The 20960-nt window shown below is 42.4% G+C and overlaps 1 protein-coding gene across 1 annotated transcript in view; it reads right to left on the reverse strand.

Moving 5' to 3' along the window:
• Positions 1–6800: 6800 nt before the first annotated feature.
• The window catches only part of LOC124730770 (histone H2B-like), a 31740-nt gene continuing 17580 nt past the window's right edge, over positions 6801–20960 (reverse strand). The window contains exons 2-3 of the mRNA XM_047248503.1: positions 20524–20690; positions 6801–7053 (exon numbers count right to left, since the gene is read on the reverse strand). Of these exons, the coding sequence (XP_047104459.1) occupies positions 6801–7053; positions 20524–20690 (420 nt within the window). The remainder of the gene's footprint in view (positions 7054–20523; positions 20691–20960) is intronic.

The raw sequence follows: 20960 nt of genomic DNA on the forward strand, positions 1-20960 counted from the left end.
TACATGTGCCACAATGGCAAGCTTGAAAAAACACGGAGTCATGAAACAACAACTCTTAGACCAAACATTGTACTCTGACGTGGTTGTCTTCGCTGCGGGGCAGGTCAACATAGAGTCGTTGTGCAGCTCATCCACTACATTCAATGAACCCACACGCGAGGTGCATATCTGCCTATTCTTCATCTGTAAACCTATCCATACAGCTGTGTATCACTGTTGACTTGTAACTATCACTGAAGGAGAAACAAACACAACACAGGATCGAGCGGTACTAAATGCAGGCTTGATGGTGGAGAGTGAAATGGGTACTACTGTTCTTAATGGAAGGTACTGCCAGCAAATGCATACAAAGTACACAGAGCATATCATCGACATTTGTACTGTTGTACACTATTTCCGGTGCAATACAGATCCAAAGCAACTTGGAGCAAGAATCCGAACTAAGTGGTATTACTCTGTAACGAGCCGTCGTAGAGCAAAACACTCAGAAGGCATCCCTAACAATCTGTGAAAGTCGGTGCGTGGAATTGTGAGTCGCCTTGTATGACATATTATTGTACTTTGTTATTAAGAATCCATGCAACGCTGTGTGCCGTTCTACAGCCAGTTCTTGTCGACCTAATTTACCACTGCTCTCGTAAGTAGATGTCTCCGTAAACAGACCATATACCGCTGCATTCCGACTTCTGGGCTAATGGGGAGGCACGGACTGCTAGCGAGTGACACCGCGTTATGGTCAAAGACGCTTACACGCGAGCGACTAAAGAACCGAAGCAAGTACGAATTTTACAGTACTGTCGGTAATACAAATAGATATTTTTTGTATCTGTGTCATTATCTGCGACTGCAGTATTGGTAGCTATGCTTTCACCACTAACGAAAAACAATCAAGTACGGTACATAAAACTCATAGTCTATAGAATGCTACCTAATGTCTTAAGTTCTTCCGTGTCCAGCTTGATCCCTTATCTACCTTCGGTTAAACATATTAGAGTAATTCTGACGTCAGTTCCGGCAATGTTTATATGTAGTAGCAATAGTCAAACCTACTTTCTCCCACTAAAATATAGGTACTACACTACTCCTTTCCGTCGCACAGCAAGGCAATCCTGGACAAACCCGCTGCAATGAACCATTTCGTATTAAAGTGTATGTGGTTTTCTTTAGAGAGACAACAAAACTACACTGAAAATACCATCCGTAAATAGGAAACATATCGTTTTCGAACCTGTACACCGATTACCTTTAACCAAAGAACGTAGTGCGTGCTTTATCAGGTGACTGACCTTTCGTCGAAACTAACTGTAAATAATCAATTATTTTATTTGGACAGTACCTCACTATTTGTCACTTCACCTCTCTCTTCGAACCCTTGCGACGTCAAAGCCTACACAAAGTTATTCAGAACTCAAACCATGTACAAAATGATTTATGAGATGTATTTTCCACTTACGAATTTTTGACATCAAGGTATCTGTAATAAGAGGACGCACACCCATATATAATTCTTTGATGTTCATGCACTTCGACAAGCGGTTCCCTATTTATGACTGCACTCCCTAATATTCTGTGTCTCAGATCTCCACTCCGCACTCCGATAAACCTCCTTCTTCGTTCCTACATCGTCCTTCATTACGCCTATCACTTGCTCTAGTGACTTTTGCGACTTTACTGCTTCTCACTCACGCACTCCCTCACAAGCACAGCCATCCGCTGTGGTTGTCTGCCATCTACTTTTTAGAAGTAGGAAATACATTATTCTCTGTTGCCTCAGTATACTTCTGGCTACTAAGAACGAAATTAGACGCACGGTGGAAACAACAATGTACAACAAATGTAGGACGAAACAATGAAATAACAAATATCAAGCTAGTATACTGCCAAAATAAGTAACATGCGCTTCCATAATCTTCGATGTGGACAGAGAAAATCATAAACAAGTCATTCATTAACTAGGAGTTATGAAACAATTTAACTTCGTTTCTAATGTTGATGCTCGGGAACTAATTGAGATATTTACCAGTAAACAAGACGCGCTATTTATACTCTTGCTCATCAAACAATACTGTACATGCCTCACTACATATATGGCTAAATCTAATACATGAACTCGAATCCATGGTGCCTAGAATTTTTTTAGCAGACATGTGATGATTAGCAATACCAAATATTGTGTTTAGTGTCTTTCACGACCAACTTATAACAACCCGCAAAAGTTACTTCTGTAGATCCCTGCGAATTATTATCGAGAGATAATATTCTGTTACCGGCACATTTCGTCTATTTAGCAAGTCAGTTATGCTTTTGCTACGTTTCTATAGTCAGTTAATGATATCTGATGTATTTACTTCTTTGCTAAAACTAAAAACAAACATTTCATTCCGTCCCATGCTGCATTCACAGGTGATTCGATCGAATCAGGTGTAATAATTAAAAAAGAAAATTCTAATCACGAGGTGAAAAACAGTAAAATGTTCCTTGGAATTTTTAGTTTCGAAAGAAGTTTTGCGTGTTTTCACTTACGTTCAAAAGCATGAAGACTATACAGAGACACCCTATTACTCATAGGGCAGCTGGAAAGATAACGTAAGAGTAACGTCATTTTGTAGGGAAACATAGTAATACACAGATTTTTCCAGAATCTTGATAAACCTATAAAAGTGCTTGAAACACCGTTTCAATCAGATGCGGACTGTAGTCGTGAACACTGTCGAGTCTCATTGTTATAATACGCTGGTAGTACGCGCTAAACTATGTTGCTATATTTGTAACTGTGAGAAAAGCTGCATCTCAGACTGCTGGTATCAGACCGCCGATCGCAGTCCTCCACAGGCTACTGGACTTTGCTGTACGCTGTACTGTCTGCAGCTGTTAAAGGTCGAGCACTTTCCTCTTCCATTTGTATGCCGTTATTGACATGAGAGCAAGAGCCACCTATCTGCTCAAAAAATTCATATGCAGAAACGTTCGCTGAACTGTTGGGGAAGATTTAGACGTAGTGTATTCCTGGAGTAACCACTGAGTTTTCAATATCTGAGTTGTCAAACCATTTATGGAGATGTCCACGAAGGACTGGTCAGTACTCAGGAATAGGTTAGAACCAACAATCGAAACAAAAATTTGTAGTAAACATGGGCTCTAAAATGCATACCTTAAGATCTATGAGTACCTCTCATTTTCGATACTGTGAAAGCAAACTCCTCATTGTTTTCTAATTTTGAGAAGTGGTACTATCGAGCAAAAGAATAAAAGATTGTCTATTAAACTTGGGATCGAAAAGCTCATAGCTCTTAAGGTATGCCTTTTAGAGGCCATGTTAAGTGGTCTTGTTTTCTTGGTTTGGTCCATACTATGTCTCCCGAAGATATGGAAAGCAAAGAGTTTGCAGTAGAAGAAACTAGTTCCACAATATTAAAGACGAAGTAGTACCCGTAGCTTTTACGATATGCATTTATAGCCCACTTTTACTAGATATTTTTGCTTCGGACGATCATCATATCGCTGAATGACGACCATTCCTCCTGCTGTACATTGCATTGTGAGATTATTGGTATCAATTATCCCTTCTGGGCAACTACAAACTCCCTGGGCATTTTATGTGGTGTTTGCCATCTAAGTTGTCCGTGGACTGTCTAGTATTATCTACTATCTAAGTGATGGGATTCACACGAATTCAACGAACCTTCATGGCGTAATGAAGTCTTGGGCAGATCATATGAAGCTTTATGTCCGTGTGAATTACATCATTCCACATTTGAGGGTAATGGGCAGTAGGGAGGCGGCGCAAAGGTGGTATGTGTCCTCTGCGGAGAGTCGTAAAAAGCGATTAGATAAATCTATCGTGGGTACTTGTTGAGAAACTGGGGTAACCAAGGCTCGACAATGGTTAGTCCAGGGCATCTCGGAACCTGCGTCGGTGCTGACTATTTGGATGTATCAGTGGTGTAGTCTCTACTCGCTTCTCTTGTCGGCCGTGTTTGGCGATTGTGCTACTGCGGACTAATGGGTAAAGATGCACCTTTTGGCCCGATCTCTTCAGTGACCAGACTAGTTTCAGATATTGTGTGCGCGGATGACGGTGGATCTGCCAAGACTCGAGAGACAAGTTGACTCTCCACTGGCCGTAAAAAATTCTGAATACTAGTCGTTCGGTAAGTTTCACTAGCATTTACGTGTAAACAACTACGTATTTTATTTGTATAGTTTGGTTTCGGTTAAACTTCTCGTACGTTTGTCCTAGACACACATTACATATATCATCGGTTTATCCGAATGTCTTCAGTTTTCACGACAGTTTCACTAAAGACAAGAATTTTCTGTTTCAGTCATTGGCTCGGTTCATGGAGTTAAAGACTTCATTTACCCATGACGAAAATGAGTGAATTCGTAGTTACACCTTAGTTACAATTTTCTGGTAAACTTCGCCTGGAAAGATAGGTGCCGCAGACACTTTTTGGTTGGATGATAATGTGACTAAGTCTAGTAGACCAAAGAGAAAGTCGTAATGAACACGAGCAAGCCACATTGGCAGTGCTTGTGTTATGCTATTATTCTGTTTCTTAAACAGCCACTGTGTGGCTAACGTTGTCTCTAACGAACGAAAGTGATATTCATGCTCTTGGAAATTTCAGTGAAAATACGAGTTTTTTAATGGATCACATGTCTGGTTCAAGGAGCAAGTAGACTTGATCGTATTGCTTAACACACAGCGCACTTGACTGAGAAAACGGGAGGGGAGCCAAACTCAGGCCAATTCCACAAGGTGCGTTAACAATCATTATCCTGAGAATGGATCTTAGGCGGTTTCTCACTTTCCTCAGTCTCTGCCTAAGAGAACACTATACAGAAACATTAGAATAATTTTTTTTATTTCTGTCTACGATAACATTTGTTTGGTCCTTAGATTATCGGATTCGATCAGCGATAATCATATTCAGATCTGCTTTAAAAAACGTCCTAGTATAATGCAGCCGTGACGTCATAGTCAGAAAGTACACACAAAATCAGCTCAGCATCGTAGTGCATAAGTAAAATACTCGTATTTTAAATATACATATATATGTTTGGCGAAGATAATCTCATTTTGTGTGAATTTTTTGACGATGTCACTCTGGCTTCATTATATTAAGACATGCTTTAGAACAGGCCTGAAGACGGTCATCGCTAAGCGAAATCTGTAGTCTGAAGTCCCAAAAATTTTATGATCATAGAAGGAACAGACTACTATCTATGTCGCAGTTATGAAAATTACAGAAACAATTAAAATGAGATAACAGTCAGAACACAGGTTTACACCATTCATAAACAGATTACCGCTTGTTGGTCTCCTGAAGTTAACTTACTATAGGGCACCCGGCAGCAAAGTTAAAATGGAAAAAAGGGAAACGATCCTGTACCAGAACATAAGAGCTGGAGAACGTACCGAGAATATCAAAATTCAGTAGTAAGGATGTGTTTCTTAGTAGTGAAGATGAACAAGTGTATAAAACTCTTTAAGTATTAATTTTAGAGTGCATATTTACCAGACACTTCTGTTTCGTTTTGGTCTATACTACCACCTCTGAAGCTGCCTATCGTACACTCTTAGCAACAACAATACCAGTACATGTATTCCAGTCAGATGTATGAGAACGACTTTAACTTATAACTTTCGAGTCAATCGTTTCCCTTACTTCAAAGTGAAGCCTTCTCTATCATCCCTAAAAATTTGTATCATCGTAACGGAATTACCCGGTATATGCGAATAAATTTCATTTTTCCCGTAGATACCTGTGCTGGTGTGTGTCGTTATTACTTTCAATTTCACGGTGTCATCCAATTTTGTTTATGGAGGATAACTATAAACCTGTTCGAGACGAGTAGTGACTGTCCTCGGTGCTCGTTTTCCAATTCAGTGGTCAGATCTGAGAGACTTTTGAAAGTTTCTAGAATGCTACAAGGCATGCATTGCTGGTGTAGAAGAAATGACTATTTTAGGTGATTTGTGGATAAAAGCGAGGTCGGTGAGGCTTCTTTAGCACGATAGTATATGTATACCAAAACAGAGAAACAATCCCAGTCCGTCAAAAAACGTTTCGGAGGAAGTCTACATAGCAATATGTCGCACCTCATGGTGCTAAAGACACTCATTCACAGCCTGTCCGGTGTGGTGACCACCCGCCGACCTGCTCGCTGACCTGTCTGACTGTGCGTGGACAACGGTGACTGCTCGGTCGATCTTACCTGTCTGCACTGACGAATTGTGGGGTGGTCAGGGCTAGCTCCGGACCCAACCGTGAGCCCATCGCCACACACAGGTGAGTAGCTAGGGGCAGACTCACTCAGCAGGGAATCCGTCAATAAGCCCGTTACCCACATACAGGGGGATGGGTAGGGGCAAATCCACTCACTGGAGAGTCCGATCACTAACCAGAGGCTTACCCAGAGGGGAAAGGGTGGGGGCTGACAGTCTTCGAGGGACCATGTTGTGATCACACCGCCTGTATATAGGCGATCAGTTAGGGCCAGACCTACCCATCGCCCACACACGGGGGAAAGGAGTAAGGGTATTCCCAGTGGGTATAGCGGGATGGGAGGGGGGGGGGGGGAGAGGGGAAGGATCGGAGGCCAGGCTCGTCTGAATGTGTATGGGGTCCTTAAGTGTGTTCTGACTCCGAGCGATGACGCGAGTGGTACTCCACCCGACTGCACGGGAGCGCTGTGGAGAGAGAGTCCAGAAAGAGAGTGATTGCCTAACTCTACTTAACTTTATTAGAACAAGACGCACAACAGTAAGACACAGACAGAGGGAACACGGGAGGTCAGGAGGGCGGCAGCGACTGGGAGCGCGTCCTGGCGGCCGCGGCTGCCCCCGCCTTGTCGCCGGCCGTGGCTCTGCTGGCGGCGGCCAGCTGCAGCGCGGCCTCCGCCTCGCGCCGCGCGTGCACCGCCAGCTCCCCTGGCAGAAGCAGCTGCACCGCGGCGCACACGTCCGACGCCTTCAGCGTGCGCCGGCCCGCCTTGCGGCACAACCGACGCGCCTCCTCGCTCAGCCGCACCTGCCGCATACAGTCACTGTGTCAGCCCTAACTGTAACTGTCGACAGCAGTTGTTGTGGGACTGCAACGGGCATCACACACGATCGTGGAACGCAAGCGACAGGCTGCCCGTGTGTGGGCAAATTGCAGATCAGAATGATCGATTGCTGATAGCACGGAATACCGATCCAATCAGACGAATCGTTTGCGGCCTTTAACTGTATGCCTGCCTAGCTGCGACTTGTATGTCTAGTTTTTAAGTGAGGTGGAGTAGTTTTGTTTCGTTTCACTGATGTTGTGGTTGTGGTCTCCAGTCCTGACACAGGTTTGATGCAGCTCTCCATGCTATTCTATCCTGTGCAAGCTTCTTCTTCTCCCACTACCTACTGCAGACTACATCCTTCTGAATCTGCTTAGTGTATTCATCTCTTGGTCACCCTTTACGATTTTTACCCTCCATACTGCCATCAACTATTAAACTGGTGATCCCTTGATACCTCAGAACATGTCCTACCAACCGATCCCTTCCTCTAGTCAAGTTGTGCCACAAACCTCTCTTCTCCACAATCCTATTCAACACTTCCTCATTAGTTATGTGATCTACCCATCTAATCTTCAGCATTTTTCTGTAGCACCACATTTCGAAAGATTCTATTCTCTTCTTGTCCAAAATATTTATCGTCCATGTTTCACTTCCATACATGGCTACACTCCATACATATACTTTCAGAAACGACTTCCTGACACATCTATACTCGATGTTAACAAATTTATCTTCTTCAGAAATGCTTTCCTTGCTATTGCCAGTCTACATATTATATCCTCTCTACTTCGACCATCATCAGTTATTTCGTTCCCCAAAGCAAAACTCCTTTACTACTTTAAGTGTCTCATTTCCTAATCTACTTCTCTCAGCATCACCCGACTTAATTCGACTACATTCCATGATCCTCGTTTTGCTTTTGTTGATGTTCATATTATATCCTCCTTTCAAGACACTATCCATTCCGTTCAACTGCTATTCAAAGTACTTTGCTGTCTCTGACAGAATTACTATGTCACTGGCGAACCTCAAAGTTTTTATTTCTTCTCCATGGATTTTAATACCTACTCCGAATTTTTCTTTTGTTTCCCTTACTGCTTGCTCACTATACAGATTGAATAACACCGGGGAGAGGCTACAACCCTGTCTCACTCCCTTCCCAACCACTGCTTCCCTTTCATGTCCCTCGACTCTTATAACTGCCATCTGGTCTCTGTACAAATAGTAAACAGCCTGTCGCTCCCTGTATTTTACCCCTGCCACCTTCAGAATTTGAAAGAGAGTACTCCAGTCAACATTGTCAAAAGCATTCTCTTAGTCTACAAATGCTAGAAACATAGGTTTGCCTTTCCTTAATCCAGCTTCTAAGGTACGTCGTAGGGTCAGTATTGCCTCACGTTTTCCAATACTTCTACGGAATCCAAACTGATCTTCCCCGAGGTCGGCTTCTACTAGTTTTTCCATTCGTCTGTAAATAATTTGTGTTAGTATCTTGCAGCCGTGACTTATTACACTGATAGTTCGTTAATTTTCACATCTGTCAACACCTGCTTTCTTTGGGATTGGGATTATTATATTCTTCTTGAAGTCTGAGGGTATTTCGCCTGTCTCACACATCTTGCTCACCAGATGGTAGAGTTTTGTCAGAACTGGCTCTCCCAAGGCTGTCAGTAGTTCTAATGGAATGTTGTCTACTCCCGGGGCTTTGTTTCGACTCAGGTCTTTCAGTGCTCTGTCGAACTCTTCACGCAGTATCATATCTCCCATTTCATCTTCATCTACATCCTCTTCCATTTCCAAAATATTGTCCTCAAGTACAACACGTTTGTATAGACCCTCTATATACTCCTTCCAACTTTCTGCTTTCCCTTCCTTGCTTAGAACTGGGTTTCCATCTGAGCTCTTGATATTCATACAAGTGGTTCTCTTTTCTCAAAAGGTCTCTTTAATTTTCCTGTAGGGAGTATCTATCTGACCCATAGTGAGATAAGCCTCTATATCCTTACATTTGTCCTCTAGCCATCCCTGCTTAGCCATTGTTTCACTGATATTTACGTTAGAATTTTTATGTACGGATTTGAGAAAGTAAGTTGCACATATCGTCCCAAATAACAGGGACACCGCATGGCAATCTGATTCTTTGATTGATTCATAGAGATGTTACGTGAAGTTCAGATTTCGAATATCACTTCTCCAACGTAGTTCGATGCAAGTCTCAAAAATTCTCGTTTAAATCGGGTTTGAAATTTGTTTTTGACAGGCCGCGTGGTTTTGTGGAAGAGTGCTCATCTTCCACATCAGTGGCCCAGATTTAATGCTTGTAAGAAATGTGCGTTTGTTGAAATATTTGCATCAGCCAGGAAACAAACCCAGAACCCCTACGTGGCGGGCTAGCTGTGTACGCCATGGTCTGCTTACCTGCAGAAAGGTAGTCTTTACTCTTGGGTTTTGAAGACGCTTGGAAAATTTCAAACTCCATTTCCTGGTGAAGTAATGAGAGTTGCATCGACATGTTTTGGCTAATTAAGATTTGACTTCTGAACTGCACGTATCATATTACATATATATATATATATATATATATATATATATATATATATATATATATATATGTATGTATATAGGGTGGCCCATTGATAGTGACCGGGCCAAATATCTCACGAAATAAACATCAAACGAAAAAACTACAAAGAACGAAACTCGTCTAGCTTGAAGGGGGAAACCAGGTGGCGCTGTGGTTGGCCCGCTAGATGGCACTGCCATAGGTCAAACGGATATCAACTGCGTTTTTTTAAAAATAGGAACCCCCATTTTTTATTACATATTCGTGTAGTACGTAAAGAAATATGAATGTTTTAGTTGGACCACTTTTTTCGCTTTGTGGCAGATGGCGCTATATTAGTCACAAACATATGATTCACAATTTTAGACCAACAGTTGGAACAGGTAGGTTTTTTAAATTAAAATATAGAACGTAGGTACGTTTGAACATTTTATTTCGGTTGTTCCAATGTGATACATGTACCTTTGAGAACTTATCATTTCTGAGAACGCATGCTGTTACAGCGTGATTACCTGTAAATACCACATTAATGCAATAAATGCTCAAAATGATGTCCGTCAACCTCAGTGCATTTGGCAATACGTGTAACGACATTCGTCTCAACAACGAGTAGTTCGCCTTCCGTAATGAACCACGCACAAGCGGTTCAAGACACACCGCTAAAACTTGATATCGGACATATCATCTTTCCTACATTGCAAACTTCACACAATTTTTCGCAACCTTGCATGACTAGGGCATCCGGAAATAGCGATCGTGCGAAGAAAGTGCTTAGCCACAGTCTAGTCGATAGTTTCCAGAATTTTGAACCCTTCAGTTGATCTGAAACACCCTTTCAGATTTAAATTGCTTACTAGACCGGGGTCTCGATCAGGAAACTTGCTTTTCCCCTTATATGCTCTTACTGACGCAGCGATTTTCATTGAACATTTGAAGGTAGGAGGGAGGTACTGGCAGAAGTAAAACTTTAGGCGATTCGTGCCTCGTGCCTCGATGGTTCACTCCGTAAGAGCATTTACCCCCATGGTCGTGATCCCCGTTCGACTCCCAGCTCCACAAAATTTTAATGTGTGAGGCTGTTTGAAATCAGTGTACATTCCGCTGCAGAGGGAAAATTCATTCTAAAAACGGGTCGCTTTTGTCATACACGGAATCCGCAGCGTCGTAGACAAAGACGTCCAGGTTGATTTCACATTCCTTGCCTTCAGGAAGGCATTCAATACAGTTCCACAAATCGGTTCCTGATAAATATGGGCGCGTCCTGAATATCTGACCAAATTTGTGGCTGAACACAAAATGTTGTTCTTAACCGCGTAGCTTCAACAGATGTATAAACAAATTCGGTAGTGTCATGTTACAGCGGATGCATCATTCTGAAACGCCTTCTGCTTTCCTCAAGCGCTGGAAGAGGTATACCACGTTTCCTGCGCGATAAATCATCGGACAAATATGGGACTGACGTTCATGACTGTATAGAGCAGCCCGCATCTCGTGGTCGTGCGGTAGCGTTCTCGCTTCCCACGCCCGGGTTCCCGGGTTTGATTCCCGGCAGGGTCAGGGATTTTTTCTGCCTCGTGATAACTGGGTGTTGTGTGCTGTCCTTAGGTTGGTTAGGTTTAAGTAGTTCTAAGTTCTAGAGGACTGATGACCATAGATGTTAAGTCCCATAGTGCTCAGAGCCTGTATAGAGCAGTAATCGTCAAATTTTTTGCACAAGAGCCAATACTGTGGAGGGAAACCTGTGGCCGCGTGTGTACCGATCATCTTGTTAACTACCAACCTACATAAATCAATGTGTTATGAGTCCTTAATAGACTAGCTATAGCAATAACGCGATAAGGTGGCCGCTGATCTCCAACTACTGAACATTAAAAGTCGTCACTATTCAGAACAAGTGGTGCTGACTGTATCCTGTTTCATACTGCTGCCATTCCCAGCGCCCGCAAAGTTGAGAGACTGCAACTGCCTGACGAACTGTTGTTGTGTTGTTTGTGTGAGTAATTGTACTGCTATCTAAACGCCTTTGCGATACCAGACACGATCACAAATGTTTATGAAAATTTTTGAATGTCATATTTGTTCTCTTCATTGTTTTGAACTGTAAAACTCTTAGTATAATAATTTATTAATTGTTACAACTAAGTACTACCTATTCATTTTACAATTTATGACAGCAGAACGCGGAACTAAACTTTGTTTACATACTAATGGCACCGAAGGTGTCTGACAAAACTCGACGATGCGCTAATAACGGCCGCGGCTTAGCATAGTACAGTCACGTTATGGTCATAGTGCGTTACTACTGCTGTACACTGTCAGAGCCTGTCGGAATGGACCTCGGTCGTGAAAATATACGTTATCGAAGAGTACACTCAGACGGAAAAGTCTTTATTAATAACATAATTCAACTCTGTCGAGATGCCACTAGAAAACAGCTCTGGAGAGAGTCCAGAGCAGCAACCGCAGTAGGAAAGAGTGTTAAAGGGCAGTGCGTAGTATTGTGAACGATATTAAGAAAGCCAGAAGATGTCGTCATAAAACTGTGGCATTAAGGAAGAACAGACTCAGCAAGAAAACGTAGTGTCTCGACGACTTTGATAACTGTTTACTGAAAAGGAAATCCTTGGAATATTACGACGTTAAAAGAGAAATATCCACTCTTCGAAAGCCTTACAACTGGAAAATTGGAAATTTGTGGCAAGCTCCTATGGGGCCAAGCTGATGAGGTCATCGGTCCCTAGGCCTACAGACTACTCAATTTAATTTAAACTAACCTGCGGTAAGGACAACACACACATACACCCATGCCCGAGGGAGGACTCGAACGTCCGACGGGGGGAGCCGCACGAACCGTGCAAGAGGCCCCAGACCGCGCGGCTCTTACAACTGGGTGAAGGAGGATACAGACATTAATTTCACGGGCAAACGCACCACTTTGTGGAAAATTTTGGGTGATTTGTGGTTTAGTTTCAAAAAATGTAAGAATAGACGAATATTTCTGGATGAGAGGGAGGACATAGTATGGTGTGCACCCTGTCTTAGAACATCAAGAGAAAACGAGAAACGTGCAAAAAACGGGTTTCAACCCGTAGTGTATACTGATGTAACATGGGTGCAAACACACTATACAGACAGTAAATGTTGGCAGCATACTGACGTACCAGGTGTGCGGAAAAATGAAGTTTCTGAATAAAGAGCAATAGTGGTTCATGCTGGAAGAGAAGTGGGGTTGACTGAGCACTAGAGCTCATCTATGATTCTACATCAACATCGGAGGGGTATCTGTTGAGAGGCCAGACAAACGTATGGTTCCTGAAGAGGGGCAGCAGCCTTTTCAGTAGTTGCAGGGGCAACAGTCTGGATGATTGACTGATCTGGCCTTGTAACATTAACCAAAACGGCCTTGCTTTGCTGGTACTGCGAACGGCTGAAAGCAACGGGAAACTACAGCCGTAATTTTTCCCGAGGGCATGCAGCTTTACTGTATGGGTAAATGATGATGGCGTCCTCTTGGGTAAAATATTCCGGAGATGAAATAGTCCCCCATTCGGATCTCCGGGAGGGGACTACTCAGGAGGACGTCGTTATCAGGAGAAAGAAAACTGGCGTTCTACGGATCGGAGCATGGAATGTCAGATCCCTTAATCGGGCAGGTAGGTTAGAAAATTTAAAAAGGGAAATGGATAGGTTGAAGTTAGATATAGTGGGAATTAGTGAAGTTCGGTGGCAGGAGGAACAAGATTTTTGGTCAGGCGAATACAGGATCATAAATACAAAATCAAATAGGGGTAATGCAGGAGTAGGTTTAATAATGAATAAAAAAAAATAGGAGTTCGGGTAAGTTACTACAAACAACATAGTGAACGCATTATTGTGGCCAAGATAGACACGAAGCCCACGCCTACAACAGTAGTACAAGTTTATATGCCAACTAGCTCTGCAGACGACGAAGAAATTGATGAAATGTATGATGAGATAAAAGAAATTATTCAGGTAGTGAAGGGAGATGAAAATTTAATAGTCATGGGTGATTGGAATTCGAGAGTAGGAAAAGGGAGAGAAGGAAACATAGTAGGTGAATATGGATTGGGGCTAAGAAATGAAAGAGGCAGCCGCCTGGTAGAATTTTGCGCAGTGCATAACTTAATCATAGCTAACACTTGGTTCAAGAATCATGAAAGAAGGTTGTATACATGGAAGAGCCCTGGAGATGCTAGAAGATATCAGATAGATTATATAATGGTAAGACAGAGATTTAGGAACCAGGTTTTAAATTGTAAGACATTTCCAGGGGCAGATGTGGACTCTGACCACAATCTATTGGTTATGAACTGTAGATTAAAACTGAAGAAATTGCAAAAAGGTGGAATTTGAGGAGATAGGACCTGGATAAATTGAACGAACCAGATGTAATAGAGAGTTTCAGGAAGAGCATAAAGGAACAATTGACAAGAATGGGGGAAAGAAATACAGTACAAGAAGAATGGATAGCTTTGAGGGATGAAGTGGTGAAGGCAGCAGAGGATCAAGTAGGTAAAGAGACGAGTGCTAGTAGAAATCCTTGGGTGACAGAAGAAATACTGCATTGAACTGATGAAAGGAGAAAATATAAAAATGCAGTAAATGAAGCAGGCAAAAAGGAATACAAACGTCTCAAAAATGAGATCGACAGGAAGTGCAAACTGGCTAAGCAGGTATGGCTAGAGGTCAAATGTAAGGATATAGAGGCTTATCTCACTAGGGGTAAGATACATACTGCCTACAGGAAAATTAAAGAGACCTTTGGAGAAAAGAGAACCACTTGTATGAATATCAAGGGCTCAGATGGAATCCCAGTTCTAAGCAAAGAAGGGAAAGCAGAAAGGTGGAAGGAGTATATAGAGGGACTATACAAGGGCGATGTTCTTGAGGACAATATTATGGAAATGGAAGAGGATCTAGATGATGAAATGGGAGATATGATACTGCGTGAAGAATTTGATAGAGCACTGAAAGACCTGAGTCGAAACAAGGCCCCGGTAGTAGACAACATTCCATTAGAACTACTGACAGCCTTGGGAGAGCCAGTCCTGACAAAACTCTACCATCTGGTGAGCAAGATGTATGAGACAGGCGAAATACCCTCAGACTTCAAGAAGAATATAATAATTCCAATCCCAAAGAAAGCAGGCGTTGACAGATATGAAAATTACCGTACTGTCAGTTTAATAAGTCACGGCTGCAAAATACTAACGCGAATTCTGTACAGACGAATGGAAAAACTGGTAGAAGCCGACCTCGGGGAAGATCACTTTGGATTCCGTAGAAATATGGGAACACGTGAGGCAATACTGAGCAAGCAATAAAGGAAACAAAAGAAAAATTCGGAGTAGGTATTAAAATCCATGAAGAAGAAATAAAAACTTTGAGGTTCGCCAGTGACATTGTAATTCTGTCAGAGACAGTAAAGTACTTTGAACAGCAGTTGAACGGAATGGATAGTGTCTTGAAAGGAGGATATAATATGAACATCAACAAAAGCAAAACGAGGATCATGGAATGTAGTCGAATTAAGTCGGGTGATGCTGAGGGAAGTAGATTAGGAAATGAGACACTTAAAGTAGTAAAGGAGTTTTGCTTTGGGGAACAAAATAACTGATGATGGTCGAAGTAGAGAGGATATAAAATGTAGACTGGCAATGGCAAGGAAAGCGTTTCTGAAGAAGAGAAATTTGTTAACATCGAGTATAGATTTAAGTGTCAGGAAGTCGTTTCTGAAAGTATTTGTATGGAGTGTAGCCATGTATAGAAGTGAAACATGGACGATAAATAGTTTGGACAAGAAGAGAATAGAAGCCTTTGAAAGGTGATGCTACAGAAGAATGCTGAAGATTAGAAGTGTAGATCACGTAACTAATGAGGAAGTATTGAATAGGATTGGGGAGAAGAGGAGTTTGTGGCACAACTTGACTAGAAGAAGGGATCGGTTGGTAGGACATGTTCTGAGGCATCAAGGGATCACCAATTTAGTACTGGAGGGCAGCGTGGAGGGTAAAAATCGTAGAGGAAGACCAAGAGATGAATACATTAAGCAGATTCAGAAGGATGTAGGCTGCAGTACGTATTGGGAGATGAAGAAACTTGCACAGGATAGAGTAGCATGGAGAGCTGCATCAAACCAGTCTCAGGACTGAAGACCACAACAACAACATCGGAAGATTATCACAATCAAATAAATAATGGAAATTATGTAAAGCGATTGTAAGAGCGCCTAATATCAAATATTCCAGATGGATGTATTATGTTATACAAAGCACTCTACCATTGACTTTACGAAAATAAAGCGCCTAACACATCTTCTCCTAAAGCAGATATACAATCATGGTTGACTAAGCATAAAGTTCCGTTCGGTGCGGATTTAACTAGGATAACAGACAATATCCTCAACATCGAATTGATGCAGAATTCTAGAGTATATCCTGAGTTCGAATATAGCAAATTTTCTAGAGACTGAAAAGCTCACGTCCACGAATCAGCATCGCTCGTGCGAAACCCAGCTTGCTCTTTTCTCACATGATATACCGTGAGCTATGGGCGTAGAGCAGCAGGCAAGGTGCTTATTTCTCGAATTCCGAAAAGGATTCGACACGGTACCCCACTGCGGATTTTTAACGGAACTAAGTGGATATGGAATAGGCTCCCAGATATGTTACTGGCTCGAAGGCTTCTTAAGCGATACAATCCAGTATGTTGTACCGGATCCTTTATTGTATCATTATATGATAACGGAACAAACACTGGTAGCAGTTACTTCCGTAAAATGTCTGGGAATGTGCGTACGGAACGATTTGAAGTGGAATGATCATATAAAATTAATTGTTGGTAAGGCGGGTGTCAGGTTGAGATTCATTGGGAGAGTCCTTGGAAAATGTAGTGCATCAACAAAGGAGGTGGCTTACAAAACACTCGTTCGACCTATACTTGAGTATTGCTCATCAGTATGGGATCCGTACCAGGTCGGGTTGCAGAGGAGATAGAGAAGATCAAACAAGAGCGGCGCGTTTCGTCATAAGGTTATTTGGTAAGAGTGATAGCGTTACGGAGATGTTTAGCAAACTCAAGTGGCAGACTCTGAAAGAGAGGTGCTTTGCATCGCGGTGTAGCTAGCTGTCCAAGTTTCGAGAGGGTGCGTTTTGGATGAGGTATCGAATATATTGCTTCCCCCTACTTATACCTCCCGAGGAGATCACGAATGTAAAATCAGAGAGGCGCGCACGGAGGCTTTCCGGCAGTTGTTCTTCCCGCGAACCAGACGCGACTGGAACAGGAAAGGGAGGTAATGATAGTGGCACGTAAAGTGCCCTTCACCACTCACCGTTGGGTGGCTTGCGGAGTATAAATGTAGATGTAGATGTAGGGTGTAGTATGAATCACATGTAGGGAGGTTTATGTTATAATGTGTTTAAAAGGAAGGAAAATATTTTGTGATAAGATGCGCATCGTAGTCTACGGGCTTAAGTGTACGTCTAGAGTAATCAGATTTCACTGCATTTAAGTTATTGTTTTAATCAAAATTTTGCGTTCAATATTTTATTGCCTTTAGAGATCACAAGTGGTATCTAGAAAAAAAAGGTATTGTCATGTGGTGTTAGATCATTTATTAAACCTTGCGTTAAGCAATTTGTATTTTTCCTTTGCTTCGGAAGGGATTTTGAGTTTTAAGCGTTGTATATTGATTCTGAGAGCTGTTCCTTCATCTGTTAAATACTTCAGGAACTTTCATTGAGAAAATATATTGAGGATCTTGCTGTTCATGATAACGATTGTTCACTTGCTTTATAAAATAAAGTTAATATAGTTGAAAAATTTTAAAGGTAAAAGAAGCTTTTATTAGAGACCCAGTGCCTGCCGAAACTCCCCACAACTTCCACGTAAAAGCATTGGCCCTCGGGCGTTGTCTGATGTTTTCCCCGGTATCTATCGCAGCTAATGTCTGCGGGGCATGTCAGCGGTGTCCTGCTTGACACAGTCACATGATTTAAATATCTGGGATTAACGTTGCGAAGCGATATGGAATGGAAAGAGCATGTGAGGATTGTGGGAGGGAAGTCAACTGGTTGACCTCGGTTTATTGGGAGAACTTTAGGAAAATGTGATTCATCTGTAAAGGAGGCCGCATATACGATTCTAGTGCGACGTGTTCTTGAGTACTGCTGAAATGTTTGGGATCTGCACCAGGTATGACTGAAGGAATACACGGAAGAATTCGGAGGCGGCTACTAGATTTGTTACCGGTAGGTTCGATCAACACGCATGTGTTTCGGATATGCTTCGGGAGCTCAGGTGGGAATCCCTGGAAGGAAGAAGACATTTATTTCGAAGAACACTACTGAGGAAGTTAGAGAACTGGCATTTAAAGTTAACTGCAGAACGACCGTACTGCCGCCAACATACATTTCGCTAGGGACTACGAAGATTTTATACGTGAAATTAGGACTCATACGGAGGCTCTTTCCGTGAATGGAATAGGAAAGGAAACGTCTAGTTATGGTATAGGGTACCGTTTGCAACGCACTTTATTGTGGATCGTAGAGCATGTATGTAGATGCAAATGTAATAAGCAACTAACTCTTGGAAGTTGTGGAACATCACAAACGGCGCCAGTATATACGATAAATAGAGTACTAAAGGAACCCGGTAAAGGGCTCACAGTGTTACTCCCTCTACGCTACAACTGTGTTCTGAACCCCATCGAACTTAACGGGAATATAATGAAACAGAAAGTTTCATCGAACGACGTCAGCAGCGCTACCCTTTGTCAACATAAACAAATGACAACGGGTTCAATACAGAGCATTACGAAAGACGACAGGAAGAAGGCGTGAGATAAAATGATGACTATAATGAGCGAATACTGGCACAGAGACTCGCTGATGGACGAAGCTATTGAGAGCGTAATTATTCAACTTTAGCCAGACAGTGAGTGTGAAATTTCGTTGCCTCATTCTGAGGATATATTTGACGAGGCAGATTCAGACTAGACAGAAACAGCGGCTTCGGACATCGGCAACAGCTGTATCCAGACAGTAGATGAGATAGAATTGTTTGCAGAAGAGCTAGGTGTTCTCCCCTTACACATGGATTATATGTTGTTGAAAACATTGTATTAAGTTTTTTCATTAAGACAAATTTTTTTTCCTGTCTTTGTTTTTTCATTTGGAACCCTTCTGATGGGATTTTAATTATTTTTTTATCCATCGTAATATTTAAACGTTTGAAAACCCTGATGTACTGATTACAAAACAAAAGTTGAGTAATCTGTTTCTTCTGACTCTGTAATGCTGTCAAAAATGTAGTTTTCACAGGCAGATTTAATAATATAGTGATCGAAGTCATTTCCAGAAAGATCTGAAAATAAAAAGTCTTTATTAGCAAGTTCTCCAATATCGTAGGTACGGTACGCAATGATGTCTCTGTCTACAAAACTTTCAAGGGCACCAACAGACGGAACTCCACTACCACCTCGTACGATGGCTACAGTAAGCCAACCATTACCATGCGTAAAGGAATCGTTAATGTCAATCCTAAAATTAAGTCTACATATTCACAAACTGTCGTCGTTCCAGACACAATGCTAAAATTAAGTCTACATCCACAGAAAATACATGGTCCATCGACAAGTGCAGTAGCAGCGGTATTCTTCAGTGTATTCTTCTTCTTGTCTGCTGCTGATGTAGAGAATTCGACGTTCTCAATTGTTTTGTAAATTGTGTGTCTGGAACGCACAAACTCTTGCACAGTAAGCATACGTATTGTCCACTGCATTACTTCAGCTGGCAGTACGTGTTTTTTTTTCCTTTTATTAGTATCGATTCTCGCGCGAAGTTGCGAAAATTATTGTTTTACGTCCATTTCTTCCGAACGAAGACCCACTGGGGTGAATCGATCCAGAATGTTATACCTAGGACCCTAACATACATCACCGTCTGCACGATTTCAAAAGGCGATGCCCTCAGTAGGCACCTCTCTGTCAGTTACTACATCCTACACCAAAATTTCTGTATCATTTCCTAAAGAATAATATAGTAACAGCGAAAGTATTTTCATATTCTGCACGCCCAATTATTACATACAAAAACACAAGTTTCTTTTTTTTAATTTACATGATTCTCTGTCGAAGAATGTGTTAGCAGAAAATGTGTTACGCGTTTGTTTCACTCATTAGATCGTAAAACAACACCATTGTCTCCTAAACGCACTCATAGCTGAATTATTCGATTGTAAAACAACTGTTTTATCTTATTATTCTCCATTTCGACTGCTTGTAAGTACAAGAAAGTGTTAACATAATGTACACGAACCGTCATCCGAAACAACCAATAGCAATGCACGCCAATAGTTGGCAGCATGTCCAGCTAAAGTGAAAATTGTAAACTGAACGGGTTATGCCGCCTATGGAGACGACCATCTCTGTAATGTGCATTCACGAATCCGAATTACTTATACGTCAAAATTTATACCACAAAAACTCATCGGTAAGAGTTGCGCACGTCCATGAGTTTTCAGCACTAGAAAACAAACACTAAAGCATCCCCCTCTCACATCTTCTAATCCCTCAGGGGTAGTGCTGCTCACCCCTCTGCCCCTCAGGTAGGCGACCAGTTTTACTAGCCCACGGCCAAATTTACCAAACGCAATTAAAATTAAGTATGTCTTAACACATTACTTTGTGTGTAAGTATTTTTGTTCGTAACCAAACAGGAAAACTACGCTTTTAGGAATCTCATAACGTTATTTGACGTTTTTGGAATGGGCTGTTAGCTGCCGATGCGTTTTGTCATAAAATATGGCTTAGAACTTCGGGCCGTACGAATTTTTGATTAGGCCCGCGAGGCGCAGTTCGATGACCGCTCTACAGGTACTGGTGTTTTAACAGCGAGAGACGTGCCTGCATGTCGGACAGGAAGGAGTCCATGACGTCGATGGCGGCCTTGGAAATACGCCTCCTGGGGTGTATGGTGCGCATGAGCGAGCGCACGTAGCGCGCGTACGAGCGTATCTGTCGCTGCGTGCGCGCCTTCTTCCGCCGCTGCCGCCGCCTCCGCCGCACGTCGTCATCGCCGCCGCTGCCGCCGCCGCCACTGGGATGTGCCGACGCGTCGCCCGCGCAGCGCAGGCCCGGCGCCAGCTTCTCCGGAGTGCCGCTGCTGTCGCCGACATCGCTGCAGCTCGCATCGGTGGAAGTGTCTGGCGTCCCACCCGGCCGCACTGCGCGGCAACACAGTTGTCACATCTACTGTAGCCGTGCGAACCGTCGGCATGTCTATTCCTAAATTTATCACATTTCAGTTTATTATGT

The sequence above is a fragment of the Schistocerca piceifrons genome, chromosome 1 (genome assembly GCF_021461385.2).
Source record: "Schistocerca piceifrons isolate TAMUIC-IGC-003096 chromosome 1, iqSchPice1.1, whole genome shotgun sequence".
NCBI lineage: Eukaryota > Metazoa > Arthropoda > Insecta > Orthoptera > Acrididae > Schistocerca > Schistocerca piceifrons.